Consider the following 19552-nt stretch of genomic DNA (forward strand, 5'->3'; position numbering starts at 1 on the left):
TGAGGGAGGAGCTGAATCCCCCTGCCCGTCCGTCCGTCTGTCCGTCCGTCCGTCTGCCCTTCCGCCCGTTCCCCCGGCGCGGCGCGGCAGGGGCGTGGCCAAGGGGCGTGGCCACGCCCACTCAGCCGCCCAGCACCGCCCGTGGCCCCGCCCCCAACGGACTCTCGCGGGGTGACGCGCGCGGCTCAGCCAGTCAGAGCCGCGAGTGCTTTTCAAACCAGCGGCGCGCGGACGGCGGCGGGCCCGCACCCGCAGCCGGGACCCAGACCGAGACCCGGCACCAACCGGGAACCAGGACCCCCAGACCGAGATACGGGCACCAGCCGGGAACCAGGACCCCCAGACCGAGACCCGGCACCAACCGGGAACCAGGACCGAGCCAGACTCCGGCCTGGTGGGTCGGGACCGAGACGGAGAGCTACCGCAGCTGTAGTCGAGCCCGGGAACACTACCAGGCCATGCAGCGCGCCAAGACTCCTGTCGTGAGTGCGGGCCGGAGCTGCGGTTCGGTCTGGGTGTTCGGTGGGGCGGCGGGGCCAGCCCCGGGGAGGGCCCCCGAGGGTGGCGGGTGCGGTGCGGTCCGCAGCGCTCCCGGTATCTGTGTGTGTGTGTGGTGGAGGGGAGCTGCCGCCGGTGACCCCCCGGTTCCCCCCAGGCGCAGAAGCGGCCCCGGCGCACCCCGCTGCAGCAGCTGCAGCTGGGCACCGACCGGACTGGCCTGACACCCCTGTTCCGCCGGCTGCGGCTCAAGGTCAGTGTGCGGAGGTAACGAACGGGACGGGGCTGGTAACGGAGAGGGCTGCGGTGTACCCGAACCGGGAATACAGTAGATGGTGCTGGCGCAATGGGAGAAGGGGCGTATTTCCTGCACTGGGGAAATGGGGAGACTGGGGCAAACGGCTGCGGGGTGCAGGGGGAAAGGGGAGGGCTGCCCTGACCTGCGTTTCCCCCTAAAATGTTCTGTAGGACAGTGACTGTGCCACCCCAGTGTCCTGTGCCCGGGGCTCCCGCAGCAGTGTCACCAAAGTGCCTTGCACCCCAGGATCCCCACGAAGTGCTACCCTGGGCCCTCCCAGCAGCACCACCCGAGTGCCTGGTATCCTGGAGCCTTCCAGCAGGACCTCCACCTGTGACCTCAGGACTCCCATCCTTAAGTCTGGTGCCTCTGAGGCCCTCAGCAATGCCACCCTTATTCCTGGTGCCTTGGAGCCCCGCAGCAGCACCGTGCCAGCCCCTGTGTGCAGCTCCATCCCTGTGCCCAGCACCCCAGAGCCCTCCAGCAGGACGGTGCCAGTCTCCCCGTGCACCTCCATCCCTGTGCCCAGCACCCCAGAACCCTCCAGCAGGACGGTGCCAGTCTCCCCGTGCAGCTCCATCCCTGTGCCCAGCACCCCAGAGCCCTCCAGCAGGACAATGCCAGTCTCCCTGTGCAGCTCCATCCCTGTGCCCAGCACCCCAGAGCCCTCCAGCAGCATCATTCCAGTTCCCCTGTGCAACTCTATCCTAGGATCCAGCAGCCCAGAGTGCCCTGGCAACAATGAGCCAGTGTCCCCGTGCACCTCCATCCCTGTGCCCAGCACCCCAGAGCCCTCCAGCAGGATGGTGCTAGTCTCCCCGTGCAGCTCCATCCCTGTGACCAGCACCCCAGAGCCCTCCAGCAGGACGGTGCCAGTGTCCCCGTGCACCTCCATCCCTGTGCCCAGCACCCCAGAGCCCTCCAGCAGGACGGTGCCAGTGTCCCCGTGCACCTCCATCCCTGTGCCCAGCACCCCAGAGCCCTCCAGCAGGACGGTGCCAGTGTCCCCGTGCAGCTCCATCCCTGTGCCCAGCACCCCAGAGCCCTCCAGCAGGACGGTGCCAGTCTCCCCGTGCACCTCCATCCCTGTGCCCAGCACCCCAGAGCCCTCCAGCAGCATCATTCCAGTTCCCCTGTGCAACTCTATCCTAGGATCCAGCAGCCCAGAGTGCCCTGGCAACAATGAGCCAGTGTCCCCGTGCACCTCCACCCCTGTGCCCAGCACCCCAGAGCCCTCCAGCAGGACGGTGCCAGTCTCCCCGTGCACCTCCATCCCTGTGCCCAGCACCCCAGAGCCCTCCAGCAGGACGGTGCCAGTCTCCCCGTGCACCTCCATCCCTGTGCCCAGCACCCCAGAGCCCTCCAGCAGGACGGTGCCAGTCTCCCCATGCACCTCCATCCCTGTGGCCAGCATCTTGAAGTCCCCTGGCAGCCCCATGTGCAGCCTTGTCCTGGGGCCCTGCACTCTGGAATCCCCTGGCAGCACCACCCCAGGGCTCCCCAAAAATATTAGCTCAGTGTCTTGCAACCCAAACTATCCAGGCAGCTCTGCTCTACCCCTCTGCAGCTCTGGGTCCCCTGGCAATGCCAGCACAGCCTCCTGCACCAGCATTGCCCCTGTGTCCACTGCGGTTGCTGGCACCAGCATGAGCCCAGTGCCCACTGCGGTCACTGGCACCAGCCCAGTGCCCACTGCGGTCGCTGGCACTGGCACGACCCCTGTGTCCACTGTGGTTGCTGGCACCGGCATGAGCCCAGTGCCCACTGCGGTCACTGGCACCAGCCCGGTGCCCACTGCGGTTGCTGGCACTGGCACGACCCCTGTGTCCACTGTAGTTGCTGGCACCAGCCCGGTGCCCACTGCGGTCGCTGGCACCAGCACGACCCCTGTGCCCACTGCAGTTGCTGGCACCAGCATGACCCCTTTGTCCACTACGGTCGCTGGCACTGGCATGACCCCTGTGCCCACTGCGGTCGCCGGCACCAGCATGACCCCTTTGTCCACTACGATCGCTGGCACTGGCACGAGCCCAGTGCCCACTCTGGTCGCTGGCACCGGCACGAGCCCTGTGTCCACTGCGGTCGTTGGCACCAGCATGACTCCAGTGCTCTCCATGGCCACCGGCACCTTCATGACACCTCAGGGTGTGGGGGAGAGGAGCAGTAACACATCCAAGGGAAGCCTCCCCTGTGCCAAGGACAGTGCTGTGGAAACAGACTCCCTGCTCTGGCAGTAAGTATGAGGACATGCCCCCCTGGGGCTGTGGCACCTGTGGGCTGTCCTTGCCCTAAGCCCTTCTCTTTGTCCCCAGCTGTCCCCGGGAGCACCTGAAGACCTTGCCGCGGGCACAGCTGGAGGAGAGGCTGGAGAGGGCCCTCATCATCATCGAAGCTCTCTTGCTGCAGCTGTGTGACTTAAAGCAGAGCCAGCAGCTGCGGCCTGGCATGGGGCTGGCCAAGCAGAGGGACACATTCACACAGACTGACACCACCCACCCCAAAGGGGTAAGAGTCCTCTCCGAGGCAATGCCAACCTGTCCTCTTAGCCTTGGTGTTGTGACAGTGTCCTTGTGCCGCTGGCAAGACAGTGACCCCGTCTGGGTTGGTGGAGTGGAAGTAAAGCGCGGCTGCTGCATCACGGCATCACGCGCCCGGTGCTGCATTATCATGCCCAGATCAGCATGCTGAGTCTGCTGGATTTGAACCCTCATGGGGGGAAACTGCCCTCGTGCAGGTGGGAGGAGGGGAGGTGTCATGGCTGGCCAGCTCTTGCTGGCCCCAGGGTGGAGCGGGGCTGCTGTGAAGGGCCCTCTGCTCTGGTGGATGTCCTTATCTACTGGCAGCTCCACCTCGAGCTGCGGAGGAAAGCAGAGGCTGTGCAGTGGCAGTGGGGAGTGGAGTGGGATCTACAGCTGGAGCTGGGTGGCTGTCACCACCATGAGTGTGCCAGATCTCAGCCATGCAGGGGCGCACACATGTGCCCGGTGCTGCCTGTGCCAGCTGCCATAAAACCAGTGTCCTTGTCACTTCCCCAGAGCACCTGGAACAGCCAGAGCCTCCTGTTCCGGGGCCTTGCAGCTGCTGCTTTTCGGAGCTTGCAGGATGAGCAGGGAGCTCTCATGCAGGAGGTGAGCTCCTGCACATCCCTCTGCTTCCCCTTTCCCCTGAGTTCTGGGAGATCTGTTGGCACACACAGCAGATGTACCTGGTGCCTCATGATGTTGTCACCTCCCACAGCGGGAGCAGGAGAGAACCCTGGTGTCCCAGTGCCAGGCTGTGCTTGAGACTGCTCCCAGCAAGGTGCAAAGCTGCCTGGAAGAGGGGGATGCCATCAGGCAGCGAGTGGATGAAGCTCTACGAGCCCAGGATCAGGTAAGGGGGCAGTTGTTGTGGGATTGAGGCAGTCTCAGCTGTCCTCATGCCTTTGGTGGGGCATCCTGCATCTCATTTCTGGGGATGAGAATCTCTCTGGCATCCCAGGTGAAGAAAATCCCAATGTGGAAGGCAAGGAGTGCTGTGTGATGGAGCTCTCTGGATGTATTTTTGGTGCGGGCTGTGCTCCCTGGGGAGCAGGAGTCCTAGACTGGTGCAGGGATGGCTCCTGGGAGTTTCCCCTTGTGCTCCCTAGTGTGGCTGGAGCAGCATCCTCTCCTCTGCAGGGATATCTCTTCCTGGAGGCTTTCTGTGCCCATGCCAGGGCTCAGATCAGTGCCCGTGACCAGAGCCTGGCCTCCCAGCAAGAGCTGAGCACACTGCTGACCCATGCCATCAACCTGCAGGTACTGAGTATGGTGCTATCCTAACTACCGCACACTGGATTAGGGGCTGGAAGGGCATTGCCACATCCTGAGCTTGGATGATGCTCTGTGATGGGCTTGGGTGCACCAGAGGTTTTCTGGTGCTGCTGCTGGGAAACTGCTGCAGATTTGGCTTCAGGGCTGGTACTTGTCTCCCTTCATGGCCATTAAATGTGGCTTTTCTACCACAGCAGTGCTGACTCATTCCTCCTACCCTACAGGCATCCCTGTCTGCTAAGGCGCAGTCTTTCCGGGAATTCTTAGATGTCACCTTTGAAAATCTGAAGAAGGAAAGGAGGGCCGTGGATGAGGAGGTGAGGGGCGTCCTGTGGGGGCTCAGCCCCTTGCTGCCCTGCCAGTGCTCTGTGCCCTGGGTGCCATGACCTGTCCCTGGTCACACAGCAGGGCAGTGCCATGCTGAGCTCTGCCTGGTGCTGTCTCCCCAGCGGGAGCAGACGAGGACCCTGCTGTCCCGGTCCTTTGCCCTGTTGGAGCATGAGCATGGCAAGCTGCAGAGCTGCCTGGAGGAGCGTGCTGCTGCACAGAAACGAGAAGAGGAAGCTCTTCAGGCCAAGGAGGAGGTACAGGGGTGCCTCCTCTCAGTGCTATGATGTGTCTGAGGCATGGGGTGATTTGGGGCACCCCTTGGTGTGAGGACACCCCATGGAGGAGAGCACCCCAGAGCAAGCACCGTGTCTCCACAGGCATCCAGGCAGCTGGAGAAGACCTTGGTGACCCTGCAGGACACGCAGGCTCAGCTGGAGAAGCTGACAGTGGCCAACTCACTCCTGGGCAAAGGTAGGGGTGGGAGATGTGGGGGCTGGAGCCTGCCCCATCCCCCTTGCCCCTGTCTCCCCTTACTAACAACTCTGTCCCTCACAGACCTGAGCTCCATGGGGATAAATCTGAGCAGTGTGGAGCAGGAGCGGGATGCGCTGCAGCAGGAGAACGAGAAGCAGCGGGAGGAGATGGCCCAGTGGGTTTGAGCCCTGATGTCCTGAGCCCCATCCCACCTCTGGCCCCCAAAACACAGCACCCCCTGATCCCATCCCATCCCATCCCCTCAGGCTGGCACAGGAGAGGAACTCCCTGCAGCGGGAGTGCGAGGAGCTCTGCCAGGAGCTGCGGGAGGCCACTGAGTGCCGGGAGGTAGGAGCTGCCTGACCTTGCCTGCGCTGCTGGCCCCCATCATGGCCTCTCTGGGAAGGCTGGCAGATGGCCAGGAGTGGGATTAGCCCTCCTGTGGAGGGGGATGAGCTCGTGAGGGTGGTTGACATCCTGCATGTAGTGCAGCTTTTCATCCTGCCTGGCAGGGATTCCCAGGGAGGGGGTTGGGCAGCTCTTGGAGAGAATTTTCTTGGAGATAAATTGCCCTTGCAGGCATGGAGCTGTCCCTCAGCCTGTCCTATGTCCCCAGTAGACTGGTTTGTAGGGTTTGGGCTGCTGGGATAAAGCTGCCCCTGATTAGAAACAGCACCCTGAGGGAGGGTCTGTGCTGGGGGTCCCAATGAGCCCCTTTGGCTCTCTGCTTGGCTGCTCATGACTGTGTCCCCCCACCTTCTAACAGTTCCTGGATCAGGAGAACCAAATGTGCCGCAAGCAGCTGCTGGAGGTGGAGGCCAGACTGAACTCCACACTGGCCACTCTGCAGGAGCGCGTCCAGCAGCATGAGGAGCTGATGGAGTCCCACCAACACCTGCGGTACTCACCAACTCCACTCAAACCCCTCTATTTTTGGGAAATTAAGCCCTTCCTGGGGTGTCAGAGGGGACATTTTGACCATGGCCAATGCTGCTCCAGCCAAGTGTGGTGGTCCAGGTGGAGGGGAGAGGCTGTGGGAAGGCCAGCAGATCCCATCTTGAGGGAAGCTGCCTAAATCTGTGGGATTTGCAGTATTGCTGTTTCATGGTGAGAGGCAGCCATGTCCTCATCCCACATCGAGGAAGGGAAATGCTGCTCCTGCTGAGACTGATGCTATCCCACAGGGAAGAGCAGGCTGCCCTCAGCAAGGAGCTGGACAGCACCAAGACCGAGCTCTTCAGCTTGCAGATAAATAGGTCCAAAATTTCTTGCTGCTCCACGGGCATTATGAAGAACAAGATGCGGTTGCAGGAGCTCACTGACTGCCTCAAGGCTGCTCTGGAAGAGCAGGTAGGAGCCCTGTGCTGGGGGCAAGGACGACAGGACGGCCCAGGGTGGGTCACACATTTGTGGCTCTCCCTGGCATGGCTTTGAGATCCTGTGCTTGCTGGGGCAGTCACAAGCTGCACTCTGGTACTGTATCCTCCTTCCCCTCTGAAGGATGATGATGATGATGATACCCCATCGAGAAGCAAAGCCTGGACCCCACGCCTTGCCTGGACCCCGGCATGCCGCACCCCATGCCACACCGGCAGCTCCTTCGTGGGCAGCGTCATGAAAGCTGTATCAGGGGAAGGTGAGCTGGCACCCTCTCTCTGGGTTTTGGGGAGTCCCAGGATGGGGATTGCTGCCCTCTGTGCTGGGGGATGTGCAGGGTTGGGCACAGCCACTGTCCTCTCCTCTTGCAGATGCCAATGAAACCACCAGAAGTGGGAGTAGAGTTGCCAAGGACAAACTTGCATCTGTGCCAAAGCCAATAGGTATTGGGGCTATCACCCTGTCTGGGACCCTGCTCTGAAGCTGCAGGGCTGTTTGTGCAGAGGGCTTCCTTTGTGTGCCCTGAGGCTGATGTTCCCTCTGTATTGCTCACAAGGCTCTTTCCTGCCTGCAGATCCCGAGGACACTCTGCTGGAGAGTGTGAAGGAGCTGGGAGTTGTGGTCTCCAACTTTGCTATGCTGGGCTTCCGCATCCAGGAACTGAAGACAGAGATGTGAGTTCAGAGTGGGCTCGTGTCAAGGGCTGGGCAGGGGCATCACTGTCCTGGGCATGGCCTTTCCTGCAAGCGGCCTGCCTGGGTCTGCCTCTTGCCTCCGCCCTGTCATGGCTAGATGGGCTTTTTCCAGCTGGCTGGGCTGGACCAGATATCTTCTCTCATCGTGGGCCCAGGGGCATGCCCAGGAGGGGGTTTGGTACCTGGTGCTGTGCTTGGCTGCGGTCCTGACCCGCTCACCACCACTGTCCTCTCCCAGCTCTGACCTGCAGCTCCGCCTGAAGACAGTGACAGCTGAGAGCCAGGAGAAGGTGGATGACCAAGCTGCCACCATTGCTGAACTGCACAAGGCACTGAGGACCAAGCTTGAGGTAAGCCAGAAGTGGGCCAACACTCGCCCCAAGGGCAGAGCCAAACTGGGACGGGCACTGATCTAGGACATGGAGAAATCTGGTGATGCCCCATGGGTGCTCCTGACTTGTCTGACCTCCTCCAACATGAGAAAACCCACTTTGGGTCCTGAGGGTGGCCAGGGCTAGCACTGCCTGACCCTGCTTCTTCCTCCCTGTCAGAATGAGAAGGAACTTCGGAACCTGTTGAAAAAGCAGGAAGAGCAGATGTTGCAACTCATTGACAAGAGTGGGGAAGTCACGGTGCGTGATGGGGGCACGGGTGGGCAGCACCTTGGAAGGCTGCTGGGCACGGGATCCCTTCCAGCACTGATTTTTCCCCTGTAGAGGCTGAAGACAGAGGTCTCCGAGCTGAAGCGCTCACTCCAGCTTGCAGAGACAGAGGCCAAGGTGCTGTGGGAGGAGGTGAAGGGTAAGGAGCACCAGGAGAAGCCTGTCAATATCCAGGAGCGGGTCCTGCTCCGGCAGCAGGTGAGGCTGGGGAGCTGCAGGGCTGAGGGCGCCTCATGTCACCCCACCATGGACAAGGAGACCTCTTCAGTCCTTGCTCCTCATACCCTGTCCCCCCACAGGGATCTCAGCAGAGCTTGCTCCTTTTGCAGGTGGATAAACTGCGAATGCTGTTTGTGAAACAAGAGGATGAGAAAAGACGGCTCACTGACAAGTACCTGGAGCAGGTGTGGGGAGCCGCAAGGGGCTGCCCTGGCTCCAGTCATAGCAATCAGAATGGTTTGGGTTGGAAGAGACCACAAAGGTCACCTAGTTCCAACCCTTCTGACATGAGCAGGGGTCCTCTCTCCCTTCTGGGCTGGTCCCTGCCCAAGTTTGGAGCAGAGACCTGATGGGCATCTTCCCACCACCACAGATCCGAGGGCTGGAGATGAAGTTACATCAAACCCGGAAAATGCTGAGGACCCATGAGGAGATGCAGGAGAACATAAAAGAGGTGAGATTTACAGTTTATTTCTCACCCTTCCTGTGACTAGGAGGTCACCTACTCAAACACTATTATTGCTGCTGTCCCCAGCTCCTGTCTGCTGTCCCTGAGGTGGCTCTGAGTTGCCAGGAGCTCCAGAACCTGCTGCGCTATGTGGGCCTGAAGCCAGCCAGCAAGGAAGCTGCTGAGCCGCTATAGCCTGTAGCCTGAAACCTTTCCTGTTTTTAATGTTGTAATTATTTTTTGAATAAAGTTGTGTTGGCATTTACCCTGCCTGCTGTGTGCATTCAGGAAGCTCCTGATGCTATGGGTGGGGACAACTTGTCCAGCCTGAGCTGGTTGCTCCTGTTCCGTCACGGGGCCGTGGGCACAGCTCCCTGCCACCCCAGGGCCTCTCCTTCTTGGCGGGGGACACGTCCCCCCCTCTCTGCCAGTGTTTGCTCTCAATAAGGGACTGCGTTCCCCAGGCTCCCACCCTGTGGCCCCGGCAGCAGCCAGAGTGCCTGGGCTGAGCCAGCTTCCCTCCCCTGCTCCTCCTCCTGCCCTAGATTCCCTCCCTGCCCTGCTCTGCAGGGGCTTGTCTGGACCCTGCACCCCATCCTTGGGCTGCGGGCACGAGCCTGTTGCATGGGACTTGTTCCAAAGGCTGGATTCCTCATCTTATCACAGGGATGGTTCCAGAGGTTGGATCCTGCACTCTCATCACGGGGCTGTGGGCACACGCCTGTTGCACGGGGATGTTTCCCCCTCCCAGCCTGGCTCCAGCACGCAGCATCCCACGGCTCAGCCAGCGCCGGGAGCTCTGCCAGCTCCTGCTCCCAACCCCCCTTGGTCGCTGCTGCTGCATGGAGGGCGGGGTGGGGGGGGGCTCCCTTAGGGGCTCCCCAGCTCCCAGAACAGCTCCAACCTCACCTCCCTTCCTTCCCTGCTGGGGCAGCTCCTGCGGGATCCCCCTCCTGGTGTTCCTGACCCCAAGGATTCTCCCCACTGCCATGGGGACCACGGGGCACCTTCCCTCCCCTGTGATGGCCCAAAATAGCAGCACTTCAACAAGTGCTCTGGTTTTTAATGGCCTCTTTCTCCTGCCCAAGGGGGATGGAAATCACCTTCCCCTGCCCTCTGCCACAGCCCTGCCGCTCTGCGTGGGGCGGGTGCCGTGACACGTGGGGCGCTGGCACCGATTTATCTACCCGGGAAATGTTTGGGGCTGTGCCTCCATGTCCTGGGTGCGTGGGTGGCTCATGGGGAGGCAGTGCCCTCTGCTCCCTGGCACTGTCTTCCTCCTTGCCCTGTGACCCTGCGGGGTCGGGTACAGCTGTGCAAGGTGCAAGGCCAGCAGTGGGGTGGGGGGACCCGGCTCTGGGATGCAGGGAAATGTGTTCCCTTTCCTGGATTAGGGCCACGAAGGGCAGCTGAGCCTCCTTTTACGGCGGGATTCAGCACAGCGGGGCCCTGGCAGCCGTCCCTGTGGGGCGAGTGGGGACACTGGTATTGTCCCTGTGCTGGCTGCGGGTGGTTTTTTAGGGGGGTTGGTCTCCTGTGAGTGTCCCCACTATGTCCTGGAGGGTCTGGGGCTCAGTGCTGCTGGCTCCTGGGCACAGGGGTGTATCCTGCACAGTAACAGGGTCCCCAGCCTGGGGGTGGGACAAGGGAATTCCTCGCCCAGAAGTGATTAAGGTGATGTTTTTAGATAATAGTAGAAATAGGGGGGCACAGCCTGGGGGTGGCACAGAGGGGTCGCTGTCTTAGTTGCCAGTAGCAATAGGGGGGCACAGCAGGGGGGTGTCAGAGGTCCCTGTCCATAACCAATTAGGGGTGGTGGGACAGAGGGGTCTCCAGCAGCAACTGGAGATGGCACAGTGGAGTGCCTGGCATGAGAGGGCCTTCTAATGACAAGGGGTGACTCAGCTGTGTCCCTGGGCAGTGGTGGGGAGGGTCCCCATCACCAGAAAAGCATTGCAAAGGGGTGATACAGTGGGCTCCCCATCCTGGGATTGTCACCTTAGGGTCGCCAGGAGCGCGGGGTTGTCACCAGCGGAGGGCACGACCCCGGCGGGGGGAGCCGGTAGCCGGCGGGGGGCGGGGGCGGGCCGGGGCGGGGCATGGGGCCGGTCCTGGCCGGTGCCGCCCCGCCGGTCACGTAGCTCTGCGGCACCGCAGCCACATTTACCGCGGGGCCAGAGCGCGCAGCCCGCAGTCCGTACTCGTCGCCGCCGCCGCGCTACACGGTACGGGGGAGCCGAGGGTCGGGGAGAGCCGGGGGCCGGGAGGAGCTGCTGGGGGGACAGTCGGGGGGTCCCGGCGGAGGGAGGCGGCAGCCCTGCCGAGCCTCCCGGGTGTCTCCGTGCGGCATCCCGGGGGTTGTTCCGCGCCGGGGGATCCAGGGCAGAGAGATCCCCGGGCATGGGGGTACTGGGGATTTGAGGGTACCCAGGATACTCTTCCTGCGCTGGCGGAGCTTGAGTTTCTACGGTACCGGCCGGGGGATCGAGCGCCTCGGTTCCTGGGGGGCATCACCGGCCCCGCGACGGCTCCAGCCCCGGGTTATCACCATCCTTGGAGTACCCCAAACTTTGGGTGCCTCCATCCTCGGCTTGTGCCGCCCTGGGGCGGCTCCCTCCCCCTTTCCCGGGCTATTTCCGTCCCCCCGGTATCCCCATCCCCGTGTTGTCGTCATCGCCCGCGTAACCTCCCCGCGGATTATTCCCACTATGGAGTATCTCCGTCTCCGGAGTACCCCAAAGTCCGGGTAACGCCAGACTCAGGTGGTGCCTCCCTGGGGTTTCTCTTTTCCCTTTTCCCGGAGTATTTCCGCATCCCCGCACCCCCATCCCCGGGCGGTTTCCATTCCTCGCCGGGTATTCCCATGCCCAGGGTACCCCCATCCCGGTCCCCTGGTGTCCTGCGCGGGTCCCCGCGGAGCTGCGCTCCCTCAAGATGGCTGGGCTGGGGGCGGGCTGGCAGGCAGCAAAATGGCTGGGAGCTGCCCGGCATCCTCCACGATCCCTGCCACGAGGCTTATACAACGTGCCCTGACCGGTGGGGCAGGGCTGCCAGCCCCGTGGGGGGCCCCGCTCCCCGGGGAAGGGGCTGTGTGTGGTTTCGGGGTGTCGCCCCGCTGGTGCGTGACTCAGTTCCCGTCCGCTCGCAGCCACCGCCACCATGACGCACCAACACCCCGCGCTGACGGCAGAGCAGAAGAAGGAGCTGTCGGACATCGCACAGCGGATCGTGGCCCCGGGGAAGGGCATCCTGGCAGCCGATGAGTCCGTAGGTCAGTTTGGGGGGGGGAAATCTGTCCCGCCACCCCTTTTCCCTACGCCGGATGGAGGCTGACGAGGGTGCTGCGTGCCTGCAGGGAGCATGGCCAAGCGCCTGAACCAGATTGGGGTGGAAAACACGGAGGAGAATCGCCGGCTGTACCGCCAGATCCTCTTCAGCGCCGACAGCCGGGTGAAGAAATGCATCGGGGGCGTCATCTTCTTCCACGAGACCATGTACCAGAAGGCTGATGATGGTACCCCCTTCGTCCAGATGATCAAGGACAAGGGCATCGTTGTGGGCATCAAGGTATGGGGGGTGTTCTGGTGGGTTTGTGGGGTGCTGAGGGTGCTTGGGGGTGCTGGTGAGGCTCAGCGATGCCCTCCTCTCATTCCACAGGTGGACAAGGGTGTTGTGCCTCTGGCTGGCACTGATGGCGAGACCACCACGCAGGGTAGGTGTAGAAGGGTCTGTGAGGTTTGGAGCCAGGGGGTTTGGGGCCATGGGATTTGTGGCTGTGGGGCTGACGTGCTGCCCCACAGGTCTGGATGGGCTGTGGGAGCGCTGTGCCCAGTACAAGAAGGATGGGGCAGACTTTGCCAAGTGGCGCTGCGTGCTGAAGATCAGCGAGCACACTCCCTCCTCGCTTGCCATCATGGAGAACGCCAATGTCCTGGCCCGCTACGCCAGCATCTGCCAGCAGGTACGTGCCTGCTGCCACTGCCCCACAGGGTGGGCAGTGACTGTAGGATGGGTATTGACTTGTGTGGGCAGGTATTGCCCCACAGAGGTGGGCACACCTCATCTGTGAGGCTCAGCACTGCGCCTGTGCAGTGCTGATGATCCCTGGGGATCATCCCCAGTGGCTGGACATAACCCTTGTTGGGTAACACCTCACGTGGGTGGACATGGGGCATTGCCCCGCAGCATGGGCATCACTCATAGGGTCAGTCAATCTGTGGGGTCAGGCGTTATTACCTGCACCTCACAAACCTGGACATTACCCTGTAGGGCCCAGAACTGATCCTCCCAGCTTGGGCATCCCCCCATGGGGCTGGGCATCACCACCAAGGGGGGCCTTGAGCCTCGAGGCTGAGCATTGCTCTGCAGGTCTGAGCATTGTCCCATGTAGCCATGGGGCTGAGGGGTGCCCAGGGACATCACTGTGATGGCATCTGCTGTTGTGCTGTTTGCAGAACGGCATTGTGCCCATCGTGGAGCCAGAGATCCTGCCTGATGGTGACCATGATCTCAAGCGGTGCCAGTACGTGACGGAGAAGGTGAGTGGTGGGGTGGCAGCAGGGCGGGCACTGTGCTGTGCCATGCCATGCCAGGGGACTCCACGCTGTCTGTCCTCCCCAGGTGCTGGCAGCCGTCTACAAGGCACTGAGTGACCACCACATCTACCTGGAGGGGACCCTGCTGAAGCCCAACATGGTGACCCCTGGGCACTCCTGCCCCACCAAGTACAGCCCAGAGGAGATTGCCATGGCTACTGTCACTGCTCTGCGCCGCACCGTGCCCCCAGCTGTGCCAGGTACCAGCTGTTGCATGGGGCAGAGACCAGGACAGCGATACCCTGTGTCCCCTCCCGTGCCATAACCCTGCTCTCCACAGGTGTGACCTTCCTGTCTGGTGGTCAGAGTGAGGAGGAGGCTTCCATCAACCTCAACGCCATCAACACGTGCCCGCTGGTGCGGCCATGGGCCCTCACCTTCTCCTACGGGCGGGCGCTGCAGGCGTCAGCACTCAGCGCCTGGCGTGGGCAGAAGGACAACGCTGATGCTGCCACCGAGGAGTTTGTGAAGCGTGCAGAGGTGATGGGGGTGGCCCTCCTGGGAGGGGAGTGCCATGGGCTGGGGTGGTGGGGACACCAACGACTGTGTGCCCATGGAAGGAGGGGTGGCTGAGGACTATGTCCCACATGCTGAGAGAAAACACCAAGGGCTGTGCCCTGTAGGACAAAGGATGCAGGGGCCATGGTCCTCGTGGAAGGGACAAAGTTCTGTCTCTGTGGGGGGACATTGAGAGCTGTGTTCCCATAGGGGAATGAGGGGTGCTGAGGGCCACATCCTTGGGCTCTGCTCCCCAGGTGTCCCCATGAGCTGGGGGACCCTGAAGGCTGTGTTCCCAGTGATTTGCAGACCTTGAGTGTCACCCCAGCGTGACCACTGACCTTTCCTTCCTCCACAGGTGAACGGGCTGGCAGCGCTGGGCAAGTACGAAGGCAGCGGGGACAACTCCGGGGCCGCCGGGCAGTCCCTCTACATGGCCAACCACGCGTACTGAGCCCCGGCCGGGCACCCCACCGGCCCCGGCCCCCCGCCCCGGCCCCTCCCCGCCACCGCTCACACCCCGCTTCCACCCCAGCCACCCAGGGGAGCCGCCACGCGGGGAGGGGAAGGGGGGAGCGCCCCGCGGGATGCCTGCAGGTGGAATGAGGGGTCCGGCTCAGCCGGGCCCTGGGCGGGGGCCACCCGGGTGCCCCTTAGGCCGGGGGCTCCGGCCGGGCCGTGAGGGGAGGAGGGCAGGCCGCGTGGGGGGCAGGAGGGGAGGCCTGGGGGTGCCCCTGCCCTGCCGTAGCTTTGCAGTCCTGGTCGCTGCCGCCCTTGGGGCGCCTGTGTTGTGTTCGCCGTGTGCACCCCATGTACCAAATAGCCTAACAACGAATAAATGGTAGAGACAGCGCTGTGCCGCTTCTTTCCTCGCCGCGGGGCACCCCGGAACTCTTGTGCCCCCCCCCCCCCGCCCCACGCTACTCCCGCTCCGGGCATCACCGGCAGCGTGTTGTGCTCACTTACGCAATGAGCCGTGCTGGGTCTCAGCCCGCCCACACGCATCGTGAGTCTCCGTGACTTGGCAGGGGTGGGTGGGCTCCCCACATGGGGCGGGTGAGGAGCTGCTGTCCTCCCGGTCCCGGTGCCCACGGGAGGCGCCGCCGCGTCCCCCCGCGGCTCTCGCGGAGCTCGCCGCCTCACGGACGGTGCGTGCTCTGATTGGTTCCGCTGCCCGCCCGTCTGTGCCGCCGCGCGGCGCACGCCGCGCCCATTGGGTGCTTTAGGTGTTGTGAGCTCTGATTGGCCGGGCTGGCGCAGGGCACGCCCCCCGGCTGGGCCAGGAAGTGAAGATGGTGGCGGCGGCGGCGGCGATGGCGGCGGATGAGGCAGGTACTGGCGGGCGCGGACGCTCGGTGTTTGTTCGCTGTCTCCCGGCTCCCCGACCCCGCTCCCCGAGGAGCTGGGCCGGTGCTGAGCGCTGTTCCTGCAGAGCGGGCGCGGGGCCGGCGCGCCGCTCTGTCCTTCGCGACCATCGCCGTGGTGCTGGGGCTGCCGCTGTGGTGGAAAACGACCGAGACCTACCGCGCTGCCCTGCCCTACGCGGCCATCGATGGGCTCGGCCAGCAGCCGGTGAGCGTCGGGAGGGCCCGGCGGCGGCGGCTCTGGGGGCTCGGGAGCTCGGGCTGACGCTGTCCCTGTGCAGGTTCAGCTGGTGGTGCCCATGGCCGTGGTCTTCGGCCCGGGATCGGTGCCCGGGGACCTGCCGAGGCCGCTGCCCTTCAGGGACGTGCAGAAGATGGAGATTTCCGTGAACCGTGAGAGACCCCCTTGTGTGTCCCTGCCCCGTCTATTCCTTATGAGTGCCTGCATCCTTTCGTGGGGGTCCCTGCCTGTGGCTTCAGTCACCGGCAGCCCGGAGCTCCCGGGACCCCGAGCCCCATTCACCAGCATCACCCTGTCCTGAGCTGGCAGTGCTGGGAGCAGGGACTGGCACAACGAGGTCCCGGGGTGCTGCAGGGAAGAGACCAGCTCCATCGCCTGGGGATGGGGATGATGCAGCCCTCAGAGGCTGGGATGTGTCTGGCTGGTGTGGGGCTGTCTCACTACCAGTGTGGACCAGTGATGCTACATCCCATAGTGCTTCATCTCACTGGCACCCAAAGGACCTCGCGCCATGTGTCCTCCTGGGGTTGTGCCTTGTCCCTGTGAGCACCAGGCTCCTGTGAGGGGCCCGAGATCAGCAGATTCACTCGGGTTGTTTGCCCCACAGTGAGAACCAGCATCACGTCTCGCTATGAGATGCGCTATCGCAGCACCACGGCTCAGGAGGAGGCAGCACTGGCTGCGGCGACTGCACGAGGTATTGGAGCAGGGAATTGCTGGGGAGCTCCTTTTCCTGAGGCTGGCAGAGCAGAAAACACACTTTGCTTTCTGTCAGAGTGAGACAGGGATTGGAGTGAAATTCCCACCCCTGCCAGTGCTTCCATCTTCCCCAGAGGCTGATGCTGCTCTGTACCTGCTGCAGGACACCACCTTGGGCTCTCTGACCATGTATGTGGTCCCTGAAACCTCTTCTCTCCTGCCTCAGGTAGGGAGCAGCACCCTGTGGTGCCAGCCTTTACATGCTTCACCCCTGGGAGGTGGCACAGGTGGCACTGTGCTGTTCTCAGGGCTCTGCTCCCAGCCCTCACCCTGTGCCACCCCCAGGGCATCAACGCGTACGTGGGGAAGCACCGCAGCGCCCTGGTGAGGGCTGGGGGGAGCCTGGCTGCCCTGCAGGCCCGGCTGCGGGAGGTGACACAGGTGATGTCCTTCACGGCCAGCTCCATCGCCGCCGTCCTCTCGGACCGTGTGCCCGACGGTCAGCTCAGCTTCGACGCACGGCGGAACCTGAAATCCAGCCTGGGTATGGATGTGCTCTCCATCCCTGTTCCCTGGCCTTGGGAAAGCCATCTGCTCCTGGGGAAGTGCCATTCCTGCTCTGCTTGTGGAACCCCTGGGTGTCTTCTGGGCTAACAGATCCCTTGGTCTGTAGCTGTTGTTCTGGGTCAGGGTTGGGCTGCGATTGCTGTGTTAGTGTCACCTCACACTGGGGTGGGCCAGGGAGGAGGGGACAGGCCCTGCTGCTCTTGGGAGCTCTGTCACAGCCTCAGTGGCTCACAGCTATGGGTCCTTGCAGGGTATGAGATCACCTTCAGTCTGCTGAACCCTGACCCCAAGTCCCACACCGTGGACTGGGACATTGAGGGGGCTGTGAACCGCTTCGTGAAGCCTGTCCTGGACAAACTGAGCTTGGTGGCCAACTTTTCTGTGGATTCACAGGTGAGGGCTGGGAGAGATGGCAGGGAAAGCCCAGACCTGACCTCTCTGGGATGCTCTTCTTTGCCAGCAATGTGTCCCTTGTGTGCCTGCAGATCCTGTACTACGCCGTCCTAGGAGTGACACCACGCTATGACAAGGAGTCCTCCAGCTTCCTCCTGAGTGCTCACAGCCTCCCACATGTCATCAACCCCGTGGAGGCCCGTCTGGGTGAGCACTGTGCTCGTGGCTCACTGGGATCTGTCTCATGGGACCATGGCTCCTTTTCCCCCCAGCCCATGTGAGAGCTGCTGGGGTGGCTGTGAAGGAGGAGCTGAGCTGTGGGCTGCTCTCGCTGTTCCTGCCAGCCACAAGAGTTCTGTGACTCTGTCCTACTGCAGGCTCCAGTGCTGCCTCACTCTATCCCGTGCTGAACTTCCTGCTGTATGTGCCAGAGCGCTCCCACTCCCCTCTGTACATTCAGGACAAGGATGGAGCCCTAGTGAGCACCAACGCCTTCCACAGCCCTCGCTGGGGTGGGATCATGGTATGGGAACCATGGGGGCGCTGGCAGTGCTGGGACAAGGTGGTGGCTCCCCATTCCCACCTGTTGGCCCTGAGGCCCTGGCTATGCCTCATTAACACGCATTCCTGCAGGTTTACAACGTTGAAGCCCCTGCTTCCCCCCAAGCCTCTCTCCCTCTACATGTGGATGTGGACATGGCACGAGTGATGGAGGTTTTCCTGGCCCAGCTCCGGTGAGGATGTGTTCTTCCCTCCCCAGGCCTCTGTGGAAATCAGCGGGGTCAGAACAGGCTGTACCCAAACAGCTTGTTCACTCCCTGGGCTCTGGGAGGCTGAGGGTGGCTCTTTGTGGCCTTCGAGGTATTGGCTACTAGCCATCACTGCTCTGTGGCCAGGGATGCTGGCACATCTCTCATCTCCTCAAGTAGGAGGCTTGGCTTATCATGCCACACTTCCAGGAGACAATTTGGCAGGAATGGGACTAAACACAACAGGGAAGGAGAGCAAGGAGCTAATGGAAATGAAGGCTTCTGATGTGGGCTGGGATCATCCCTTCTACTCCCAGGTTACTCTTTGGGCTGTCTTGGGAAGAGGTGCCCCCCGAGTTCCTGCTGGAAAGCCCAGGGAATGAGGGGCTGGCTGACTGGGAGCTGGACCACCTGCTGTGGGCCCACACCGTGGAGAACATCGCCACTGTGTCCACCACCCTGACCTCGCTGGCCCAGCTCCTGGACAAGATTGGGAACATCGTCATCAAGGATGATGTTGCCTCTGAGGTAGGGCTGGGGCACCCTGAGGGGGGGAGCAGAGAGGGCTGAATGTCCCTGCTGCCCTCCCTGGCCAGGGACTGACCCTTGATGTTGTGCCCACACAGGTGTACCGGGCAGTGGCCTCGGTCCAGAGCGCTGTGACCGAGCTGTCCCTGGGCCACCTGCTCGCAGCTTTCCAGGCCAGCAAGGAGGCTGTCACCTCCTCGGAGAGGGCCTTCTTTGATCCATCTCTCCTTCATCTCCTCTACTTCCCTGACGACCAGAAATTTGCCATCTACATCCCGCTCTTCCTGCCCATGGCTGTTCCAATTCTACTATCCCTGGCCAAGATTGTCCGGGAGACCAGGCTGCGTAAGAAGGAGCCCACCAAGATGGACTGAGCCATGGTGCCCTGGCTTGGGGCTGTCCCCACCCTGTGGGATGATGTTGTCACAGACTCATGGCCCAGAAAGGCACCCCAGGGTCCAGGCTTGGCTGCTTGGCTTGGGTGTGCCAGGGCCAGGATGCAGGAGTAGGAAGAGAGGCTGCTTTGGGAGGTGGGAAGGGGTCTCACTTTGGGTGCTGAGCCCTCCTGCACCCACAGGGGCAGAGAGGGGAGGGAGGGTGCTGCCTTTGTGTACCCCCAGCCTGGTGCTGTAATCAGAAGAAGCTGCTGTGTAAATAAAGAACCCCCTGCTCTTTGGGGGGCTGATGTAGGGCTGTGTGAACCTCCTTTAGCCTTCTTGGGGGTACCTGTTGCCCTGCCTTCCCCTGGCCCAGCTTTCATGCCCCCACTCCATTGCTTTATGGGCTCTGGCTCCTGTCTTACGGGTATTTAGCCAAAAATACTTAGTTGGGGAGGGGGGACAGTTCCTGGGGGGGCAGTTCCTGGAGTCCATCCCGACGATGGGTGTGGAGCCCCTGCGAGCAGCCCACCTTAGCGGGGTCCATCGTGTGTCGGTCAGGGTGCTTGGGGCGGGTGTCGCCCTGCTCTGGGCCAGGTGTGGGGTTTGTCCTCACCTCACCCGAGGGGGCTGACCCCCATGGCGGGGGGGGTTCGCAGGAAGGGAGACCCCGGCCTCCTCCAGCAGAAAGGCTTTGCCCTGATCGCCGGGGAACGGCGTGCAGGGGCCGCTCTCCTCCTCCGCCC

General features: G+C 62.6%; 3 protein-coding genes across 8 annotated transcripts; all 3 read left to right on the forward strand.

Annotated features, from left to right (window-relative positions):
• The first annotated feature begins 195 nt into the window (after positions 1–195).
• SPAG5 (sperm associated antigen 5) lies at positions 196–9058 on the forward strand. Its single transcript, XM_085557369.1, has 24 exons — positions 196–315; positions 354–482; positions 656–751; positions 967–3029; positions 3109–3301; positions 3832–3924; positions 4034–4168; positions 4456–4575; positions 4815–4907; positions 5040–5174; positions 5298–5391; positions 5476–5569; positions 5661–5742; positions 6161–6294; positions 6579–6744; positions 6895–7030; positions 7143–7214; positions 7346–7445; positions 7705–7816; positions 8018–8098; positions 8183–8326; positions 8458–8532; positions 8721–8801; positions 8883–9058. The coding sequence occupies exons 2-24, from the start codon at positions 459–461 to the stop codon at positions 8988–8990; spliced, it is 4431 nt and encodes a 1476-aa protein (XP_085413495.1). The 5' UTR covers positions 196–315; positions 354–458; the 3' UTR covers positions 8991–9058.
• A 1828-nt stretch (positions 9059–10886) lies between these two features.
• Positions 10887–14740, forward strand: ALDOC (aldolase, fructose-bisphosphate C). Its single transcript, XM_021550951.3, has 9 exons — positions 10887–11020; positions 11944–12066; positions 12151–12362; positions 12453–12507; positions 12596–12756; positions 13250–13333; positions 13416–13590; positions 13671–13870; positions 14247–14740. Exons 2-9 carry the CDS (start codon positions 11955–11957, stop codon positions 14340–14342), a joined length of 1095 nt encoding a protein of 364 aa, XP_021406626.2. The 5' UTR covers positions 10887–11020; positions 11944–11954; the 3' UTR covers positions 14343–14740.
• Positions 14741–15169: 429 nt separating this feature from the next.
• On the forward strand, positions 15170–19118 carry PIGS (phosphatidylinositol glycan anchor biosynthesis class S). 6 transcript variants are annotated; one of them, XM_085557374.1, is made up of 12 exons: positions 15170–15220; positions 15321–15460; positions 15534–15660; positions 16101–16190; positions 16269–16418; positions 16538–16736; positions 17010–17152; positions 17245–17359; positions 17530–17675; positions 17786–17886; positions 18219–18429; positions 18528–19118. In XM_085557374.1, exons 4-12 carry the CDS (start codon positions 16125–16127, stop codon positions 18801–18803), a joined length of 1407 nt encoding a protein of 468 aa, XP_085413500.1. In that variant the 5' UTR covers positions 15170–15220; positions 15321–15460; positions 15534–15660; positions 16101–16124; the 3' UTR covers positions 18804–19118. The 6 variants fall into 6 exon arrangements, with proteins under 6 accessions (XP_085413500.1, XP_085413496.1, XP_021406568.2 ...); XM_085557370.1 differs by having other exon boundaries at positions 16309–16418; XM_021550893.3 differs by having other exon boundaries at positions 16327–16418.
• Positions 19119–19552: the final 434 nt, after the last annotated feature.

This window comes from Lonchura striata, chromosome 19, assembly GCF_050655825.1.
Source record: "Lonchura striata isolate lonStrDom1 chromosome 19, ASM5065582v1, whole genome shotgun sequence".
NCBI lineage: Eukaryota > Metazoa > Chordata > Aves > Passeriformes > Estrildidae > Lonchura > Lonchura striata.

Coding starts and splice junctions, on each gene's coding strand:
- PIGS (XM_085557370.1), top strand. CDS start 15,181: ATGGTGGCGGCGGCGGCGGCGATGGCGGCGGATGAGGCAG. Junction 16,419..16,537: donor CCTCTTCTCTCCTGCCTCAG/GTAGGGAGCAGC, acceptor TGCCACCCCCAG/GGCATCAACGCGTACGTGGG. Junction 17,360..17,529: donor CCCCGTGGAGGCCCGTCTGG/GTGAGCACTGTG, acceptor GTCCTACTGCAG/GCTCCAGTGCTGCCTCACTC.
- SPAG5 (XM_085557369.1), top strand. CDS start 459: ATGCAGCGCGCCAAGACTCCTGTC. Junction 3,302..3,831: donor ACACCACCCACCCCAAAGGG/GTAAGAGTCCTC, acceptor TCACTTCCCCAG/AGCACCTGGAACAGCCAGAG. Junction 5,743..6,160: donor AGGCCACTGAGTGCCGGGAG/GTAGGAGCTGCC, acceptor ACCTTCTAACAG/TTCCTGGATCAGGAGAACCA.
- ALDOC (XM_021550951.3), top strand. CDS start 11,955: ATGACGCACCAACACCCCGCGCTGACGGCAGAGCAGAAGAAGGAGCTG. Junction 13,334..13,415: donor GCCAGTACGTGACGGAGAAG/GTGAGTGGTGGG, acceptor TGTCCTCCCCAG/GTGCTGGCAGCCGTCTACAA. Junction 13,591..13,670: donor CGTGCCCCCAGCTGTGCCAG/GTACCAGCTGTT, acceptor TGCTCTCCACAG/GTGTGACCTTCCTGTCTGGT.